Source organism: Vigna unguiculata, chromosome 8 (genome assembly GCF_037176805.1).
Source record: "Vigna unguiculata cultivar grain cowpea cultivar isolate G323 ecotype 2 chromosome 8, ASM3717680v1, whole genome shotgun sequence".
Lineage (NCBI taxonomy): Eukaryota > Viridiplantae > Streptophyta > Magnoliopsida > Fabales > Fabaceae > Vigna > Vigna unguiculata.
The window spans coordinates 39,729,552-39,738,695 of NC_140799.1; the positions used below are offsets into that span (position 1 = coordinate 39,729,552).

At 26.0% G+C, this 9,144-nt stretch overlaps 1 protein-coding gene across 1 annotated transcript; it reads left to right on the forward strand.

The window, feature by feature from the left end:
* The first annotated feature begins 5,798 nt into the window (after positions 1-5,798).
* LOC114193110 (uncharacterized) lies at positions 5,799-9,144 on the forward strand. The gene is made up of 5 exons (XM_028082811.2): positions 5,799-6,025; positions 6,450-6,526; positions 7,378-7,478; positions 8,318-8,405; positions 8,753-9,144. Exons 1-5 carry the CDS (start codon positions 5,905-5,907, stop codon positions 8,984-8,986), a joined length of 621 nt encoding a protein of 206 aa, XP_027938612.2. The 5' UTR covers positions 5,799-5,904; the 3' UTR covers positions 8,987-9,144.

Below are 9,144 nucleotides of genomic sequence, written 5' to 3' on the forward strand. Positions count from 1 at the left end.
TATAAAAACATCATAAATATTTTAAAATGGTATTCTTTATTTCTTCACATTCTTAAATTTATCAATAGTTGAATTAAAATTAAAATAAAAAAGAAACATAATTATCGAAAAAGAAAACTTATAGTAAATAAATCATAATGAAAAAATGATTAAAAAAATATACCAATTAATATTATTTTTTTACTTTATAAACAGAACTTCGATACAAAAATATTATAAAAATTGAGAACAATTAAATAGTTTTTGCAAGAACTTAAAAGATATAAGACACTTTTCGTATATATAAAATAATTTAATTACTCGAAAAAGAGTAAAAGTTTACCTATTGTGAAAGTAATATTTCAACATAAAATGAGTAAAAAAAATACTTTTTCTTTTACTTCTTTGTTTTCGTTAGAAATGAATGAAACAGAGATGAGAAATGAAAAAAAAAATCATGAACTTATATTTTACCATTAAAAAAAGAATGAACTTAACACTTGAGAAAAGAAATATAAGAAAAAAAATATCAATTTTCTTTTTATATACATTTCACATTTATTTATTTTTTATTATAATTAATATAATAGTTATTTAATTCTCATTGTTATAGTATTATATATATACAAGTAACTCTAAAAAAAATTAGAAGCAACCACACACTACCCTGTAATCCCATGCACTAATTCATAACATATATTATTTATAACTTGATTATGTCTTAACTTTTATTAACTATAAACTATATTTCACTATAAGGAAAACGGATATTATGATGGATAATTTTCGACGGATATAAATTCGTCTTTAAAAAGAATAACCCTATCAAATAACAGATATTGAATGTAAAATGTAATAAAAATAGTTTAAGATAAGCGTGAAGAGTGCATTAAAAAGCTTGAATTAAAAGTTGAGGTAGCTTATTGCTTGCTGGATTGAAAGTGATGGATGGTAGAAATATTATCTGCAATATGCAATGATTCAGTGCATGCCTTCATAAATGTCAAACACTTTATTAATTCACTATCACCCATTATTTCTCTTTACATCTTATACCTATTTCTCATACTAACTAAACATTCCCACAAAATTAATTATTTTTTCTTGTCATCTAGTGAATATATATTCTTCTTTTCTTACATTATAATTTGTCAAAATAGAAAGAATATATAATTTATTATTGAACCCAAGTTGATGCGTGCAAGCTTCGGATATTCAACTAGATGAATAACGATGCACATTTCTAGTCCACAAGGTAAATTAAAAATAGGCAAAGTAAAATTAGTGGAACCCAAAAGTCTTTACAATGTTTACATACCATGCTTTTGGACAATTAACTCGGAAGACATCGTATAAATATCTTCCTGAATGTTATCAGGAATATTATTATGAGATTTCAGATCGATTAAAGATAAAATAATTTGATAGTATATAAGTAAATTAAAACATCACTTTACAAAAGAAAGTAAGTTTATTTAACGTTTCAAACACATTTAATTTTAGTACTGTAGTTGGTTTATACTATTTGACATAAATTCACTTCAATGTTGATAAATAACTAAATTGGTTCAAGATTTTCAAAAGGGATTAATTTCAATTTTCACTAAAAGTTAAAGGATAAAAAACATATTTAACCCTAAAATTTATCAACTACTACTTTACTAGTGAATTTTTTATTATCAATAAACTCAAATTATTAATGAATTTTTGTCATTACTAATGGATAAAATCCATAAATAATTTCAAATTTTCTTGTGTGTCAATAAGTTAATAATATAATTGAATATTAATGAAACAACCATAAAAACATTATATATTTGCATTTATAATATATTAATCAGGAAAATTATACTATGCCTCCCACTTTTTTACTCTCATTCTTTACTCCTTGACGTGGCTTAGTATGACTTATTGATTCTTTCAAAGGAAAAAATAGTAGTATATTAATCAATAAGTTACAGTAAACGTCAGAGAGTCAAAAAATGAGAGTTATAGTATCATTATTCTATATAGAAAGATCTTTATCTTAGCTGATAGTTTTAGGACAATCTTCTTTCTTACTTGTATTTTCTTCTTTTACAAAACTAGAATTCAAAAAGACAAAACCGGATCCAACCTTCAACTTTTTGCTTCACATAATTATTTCATTAATTGATAAAATGAATAATCTTATTTGTTGATGAAAATCAACCGTTAATATTTCTAAGCATACATGATTTCAACGATAAAAATTAGTTATTTTATTCTCTAAAATGTATTGTTGAGTAGATGAGTTAGATCCATATACCATAATGTAGAAGTTGAAAAATGGTTTGGTTGTAGCCCATGTAGGGACCAACAAAATGCATACGCGGAAACACAAAATTCAGTAATAGTTTTTGAAATTTAAGAACTAAAATTCCATTTGACTAAGTTGCAAAGGAAAAAAAAGGTTGTGATGGTACATTACACGCATCAATTATCAACATAGTAGTTTAACAAATTCATACAAAACCATAAATCGATAATATTCCCAAACATTATATTCAACGCAAGTGATGGGAATGAAGAAATTAAAGCTTACTCTTTCTTGCATGCATTCTTTTCTCGATTTACGTGCATGGAATCTTTCAACTCCGATTATTACCTTTTCATTAATCAAAGGCTACCATGGAAATTTACATAACGTGCTTCAAGTTTCTAAATATAATATAACTTTATTGTATTTCTAGTTAATATTGAATTTATAATATATTTATATTATTTATATTGAACAAAATCATATTTTTTGTAAATAAAAATCCCATATCAAATATTGATAAACAAAAAATGTTAATTTATCATACACAAACTAAATATTAGTTATGCAATTAGTGTAATCAATCCGTTTATAAAAGATACACGCAAGGAGTACATAAAATTAAATACAGAAAAAGAGTTATTCTTAATAAAATCATAAGGTTCTGTTATTGTCAAACATTTCAAATATAAAATTGAATATGTATATATAATTTGGAAACAATAACTTGATAAAAAATAACACGATAAAATTAATAATCATTATAACGATAATAATAATAAACATAATTTTTTTTTAATTTTATTATGCAAGATTAACTTATAAAATAACATTCATAGTTTTTTATATACTCTAATATAATCGTATCTTTAATAGGTATGAAATTTAAAACATGGCGGACTGAGATTAAGTGGAACCTAGTTCCACATGGAATGGTTTAATTAACGTAAGTTTTTAAAAAAAGTTGGGAATTTAAAAGTTTTAAGATTCTCTTTCCATGATGTTTGAATTTAGAGGGAATAGTGGTGTTAAACACGGCATATGAAAGGGCAATAGATGGGCCCAAAAGTAGGCACCGTCAATAATTGACATCAAATTCATTGCCTCATGGACAATTCAACACATCTTTTTCTTCCTCTATTAACAACTATAATTTATTTATACTTTCTCTTCTTCAAAAAAAAAAAAAATCTATTTAAAAAATCATTTACATTATATTAATAGACTATAGTAACTATTATACATAAAAAAAAATTATTCCAGTCTCGGATCAAGCCATCTTGGATCGATCATGACCAAAGATCATAAGTCGGGTCAAAAGGTGGAGACGGGACAAATAAGACCCACGACCGAACGTGACAACCCGGACAAATTGGTTCGAACAAACAACTTAAATATGTCCACTCGGTCCGACAACTCAAAGCTAGACCAATGACCTGAATGGGCTGATCAGACATATGATCCAGACGGATAGTCCAGCTCGATGACCTGGACAAACCAACCTAAGTCGACGACCAAACCGATCAGTCCAAATCGATAATCTAAACAAACCAATATAAACCGACAACCTAAACGGACCAATCCAGTCTTACGAGCTGAACATACCGATGACACAAACAGATTACTCAAACTGAAGATCTAAACGGACTAACGACCTAAACATACCGGTCCGCCCGGACGAGCAGACTTGCCTGCCTACTGTTAACGTGAAATAGTGAATAAAGAATATACAATTTGCTTTACATGTAATTGTATTTTGATAAAAACTTGACTGCGACTAACTTGGAAGTGAATAGCAGTCATATGCTTTATTTGTCTGAACACATGCACGACCTATTCATTATTGACGTGAAAAGTTTGTGATGATTTTCATTTCTTCAACACGATAATATATCGAATTATTAGCTGTTTTTTTAGATTTTTGTTTGGCACGTGTTGAAAGTAGAAAGCAAAATGAATGGAAAAGGAATTTTTGAGATTTTTTTATATATATCCATTTTAATTATTAATTTTGATGGAGACAATATATAGAAAAAACATTGTAAATATCCTACACGAACATCACATTTTCCATTTGGGAATAAAATGATGTACCTTTCTTTATTTTATTTGAAGTCTGTTTGTTAGAAAAGAGGATTCAACAAACATAAAAAAAAAAAAGTAAAACAAAAAAAAATTTAATATAATTAATGTCACACGGTATATATCACATATATTGTCAAATTTTAGATACTGAAATAACTAAACATTAACTATAATAAAATATTTGTATGTCATTATTAAAATAAAATTGTTTAATTATATTTTATGTTCCAAACTTTAAAACTATATGTTTATATTTTATTTTATTTTTTTATTGTTAGTCAAGTATTTTTAAAATTTATATTTTCATAAATGAGATACTTAATAATACTTCATTATTCTTTCGGTAAACGATAAAAATACAGAAACAGAGAACATGATAGCATCTAGGGTTTTTTTTCTTTTTCTGTACATATATAGCCTTTAACCCCTACACAAAATCATCAATTTAGATGAAAAAAAAAATAGCAACTCACATTTAAAATTAGGAATTAATATTGAGTTAAGCAAAAAAAATTAGAATTAATTAACAAGTAATTCAACAATGTTAGAGGTATTTCCTAATTTAAATAAAATTTATAAACTAAAATCATTTCAAAATAGAATATATATATATATATATATATATATATATATATATTATAATTTGAGGAAGATTTAAAAATTACTTCTTCATTATATATGAAAACAAGAATATTAGATAAACTTAACTATTATATATTATTAGTTAATGAACAAATAATTTATTTTGCTTATATTGATTGCAAAATGTCTTAACTAATATGTTATATATGTGGATATTTAGATCATAAGATATTCATATGCTTAATTTTATTTTTCTACATAATTGGATTTTTTTTCAAGTCGTGTTTTGAAAAAACTAATAAAGAAAACGTGAAAGGGACAAGTGGTGTCGGTAAATGTTTCTATTTCGAACAATAAATGCATTTCATTTATGTATACCATGTAAAGAAACGTATTAACGCATATTTTGTTGATACTAAAAATATGGAACGAATAAATTTAATTAAAAATAACATAGAGTTAATACATTTTTAGTTTATATTTAATAAATACTATTTTAGGTAAAATTTTAAAGTAATTATATTACAAAATAAAGTCAATATTTTTTTTTACTACTTGACAATTCATTAGATTGTTAGTACATTATATTTAATATTTTCTATTAAAAAAAAACCCACTTGTTAATTCTTCAATGAATGCTTTGAGGAATATTTAGTAGTGAGTTAAATAGGAATGTGAAAGGGTGGTGGAATCTAACAAATATCATCTTCTTAAAACACGTTTCATGAATTCTCTGGTTTTTGTCAATTTGAAATGAATGGAGTGATGCAAAAACGACAAAATTTTATTTGAAAATTAGACAAAAAGAATTTGAGTGCAAATATTGTTATATAGGTTTTAAGAATTCATTTAATTAAATTTCATGAAAAGTCATTGGGCATAGACTTTTGGAGGTTTCTACCTGCAGCATTCATATTGAAATGTTGCAGCATTCTTATTTATAATTATCTCATATATTCAAAAGCCCGAAACACAGAAAAATGAAAAATTGTGAGAGAAGTGTGAGGCAATACAACAAATCTGAACTTCCACGCCTTCGTTGGACTCCTGAACTTCATCAACACTTTGTTCAAGCTATTCAAAGTCTTGGTGGAAAACACAGTTAAGTTCAATTTCCTTCATTAGGGTTTATGTTTAGGGCTTCCAAAACCTGTTGATGAAAAAGCATGAGATTATTGGGATACAAAAATCACCGTTTCATCAAACTTTTTTGTTTATTTTTATTTCTTCTGATCCAACCTTGGAACCTTCCTTCACCCCTTAACTTTTGTGCTTTGTTGACTCACTTTTCTGCATGTCTGATAGTTTCATTTTGCTTTTTCTTCTGATATTATTTTCTCATACTTGGAGAAGATAGTTTGTGACAGAAATATATGTTATTTATCAGAAAATTTTATGTATCAAAATATATATAAGTTCGTTACAGTGAAACATATGAAAATAAATAAAAAAGAAACTATCTTCAAATTGAAATATGCTCAATTAAACTGCAAATAGAAATAACAGAAGCAGCATGGTTTTGCAGAAGCAACTCCAAAGAGAATTCTGCAGCAGATGCGTGTGAGAGGACTGAGGATCGCTCACATCAAAAGCCATCTTCAGGTATCTGTATATACATACATATACATATACATATACATATACATATATACATATATATTATGTATGTATGTTTGTTAACTGAAAAGCAGAATAGTTTGTGGAACGTGAAGAGATATCTATGAAAAACATTAATTCCTGATATGATATATTGTTCTAGGGTTTTTTTTTCTAGTCCTCAATTAATTAGGTCATCACACATCTCTGTCATCTCTTTTCCTTTTACATTAAATGGCTCAATAAATAGCTTAGACCAAATAGTTTGAAAGTTAGTTCAATTATTGCACAAAAACAAAATCAGAAAGCATACAGGGCCTTCTTTCAAATAATGACCATATTTGATGGAAAACTTCATAAGGCACTGCACAGTGTAGCTGTTCATAAATAACTTGAGTTTATCAGAAATTCCCCTTTATGTATAGATAACTCAAATTTTCAGTATCCATCTTTTTACAGTGAAGACTGTTAGTGCAATTTTTAAACTCGTTATGTTATGTGAAAATGATGAAAGATTTAAACAAAGCACAACAATTTGTGTACAATGTGATAAATTTTGCTACTACTTGTTTTCAAACGAATTATGAGAGTTTAGAGTCACTTTATGGTGTAATATTTTCTTGGCTATAGTATTATGTTCTCCATACTTAAGCTAGAATTGATGTTAAAAATTTTAAAAATATTAGTATTTTCTGGAAAAAAAAAATATCAGTACGTTAAACTTTGAAAATCTGGTCATGCTTATTATTTTCTTAACTATGAATTAATAACATATTAAATTTAATAGTCTGATATATATGCCATGTATATTTGAATTACTATAATTGATGATGATGAAGTTTTCTGGGTTTTGTTAGATGTACAGAAACATTAAAGGCTATGCCAAGAATTGTGCAGATGAGATTGTGGAAGGAAATGAAAACGATTTCAAAGTATGTTCCATTTGTCCAACCCAAAGGTAAACGCATCCATAACTCATTTTCAAAACATTTTTTCTTATTAATAATGTCTTTGATTAGCTATGAGTATGTTGAATTTTTCATTTCAAAATTAAGACAAGTTTAATTTCTTCTTGTCAACTACCTTGTAGATATAATTTATATATATCATGTTAATTTATATCCAATCTTAAATATTAGGAGGGATCACTAGTAAACATCTAGAAATATAAATTTTATCTTTTTAGAGAAATTATCGGGCCATTCAATCATATCTTTTACATATTATGTAATTGAGTATTATTAAATTTGTTCCCTAAATTAAAAAAAAAATTGAATATTGATCGAAACCATAATTGAATTACTTAATAATTTCTCGATCCTCTTAACATTGAGAAATAAGAGATTGTAGAGTGTCTTAAACCATAAACAAAAAAATCTACCTATATATAATAAAAATCTAGCAAATGAATTAAAAATTCATAAACATATATGATATTTCAAATGTTATTAATTCTTTATCGTCAATTAAAAAAAGTAAATACATGTCATTTTGAATATTATTGGATCATACATTTAATGTTAAATCATGAATTTTTTTTACACACAAGGAAACACATTTAAATTTAAATGTCACATTAACTACTTATAAAACATAAATAGCAATCTTATACTTCTGGGGAAAAGATTACAACTAAGTCAATAATATATATATATATATATATATATATATATATATATATATATAGTTTATTGATCTTTTAAAAAATGAATTTTATGAAAAAGTTGATTTAATCTTTAATCATATTATGAATTTAATACCATTTTCATATCTTTTTGCAAAAATATGAAAGCACAGAATAATTATGAAGGGGGAACTTCCTCTCTTAGACAACAAAAAGGGGCTTTCACAAAGCAATGAAGAAACTGATTATGATCTAAACCAGGTATTATATCACTTTCCATCTCCCTAATATTTTGCGACTTTTAATTATATGAAGAAAAGAAAAAAAAAAAAAAACATCATGTAATGTTTCGAAAACCTATGTTCTTGTCTTCACAATTAAGTAATCCAACAGGTTCTTCTTCTGCAAGCATTTTTATTTATCGATCGGTATTAAAAGTTTGATTTTAAACATTCCAGCGCCATAATCACTTTTCGTTAGCCTTCTGTTATTAGTGGTTTTATTATTAAATCAATTTTTTTCATGAAAAGAAAAGAAGAGACGTTGATTAAATGAATATCATTCTTATATTTTATATATTTGTAAAAATATATAGTGGAACCTTGCAGGAACCTGAGTCAAGTTCATGGTTGGTTGGAGACGATGATGTTTCAAATGAAGAAGAAAATGTTCCAAATCTATTATTGTCCTTCAGCACACCTCTAATTTCGATGATGAAAAGTGAGAATAAGAAAGACATGATGCATTTTTCCTCATCAACTGCACCTGCTAATCATTCTATTGATTCTACTTCTACATCTTCCTTTGGAAATACTTATATTAACTTAGACCTAGCAATCTGAATATGTCAATTCTAATTTTATTTACTTCATTATACAGATGCAAACACTAGTTAATTACTGTTAACAATTTAGGCACATACTTAGTTGATTATTGTATTCTTTATTATAAGTTAGTTAGTCTTGTTAGCCTTAATAAAAAAAAGTTTATCTTTCTTCTT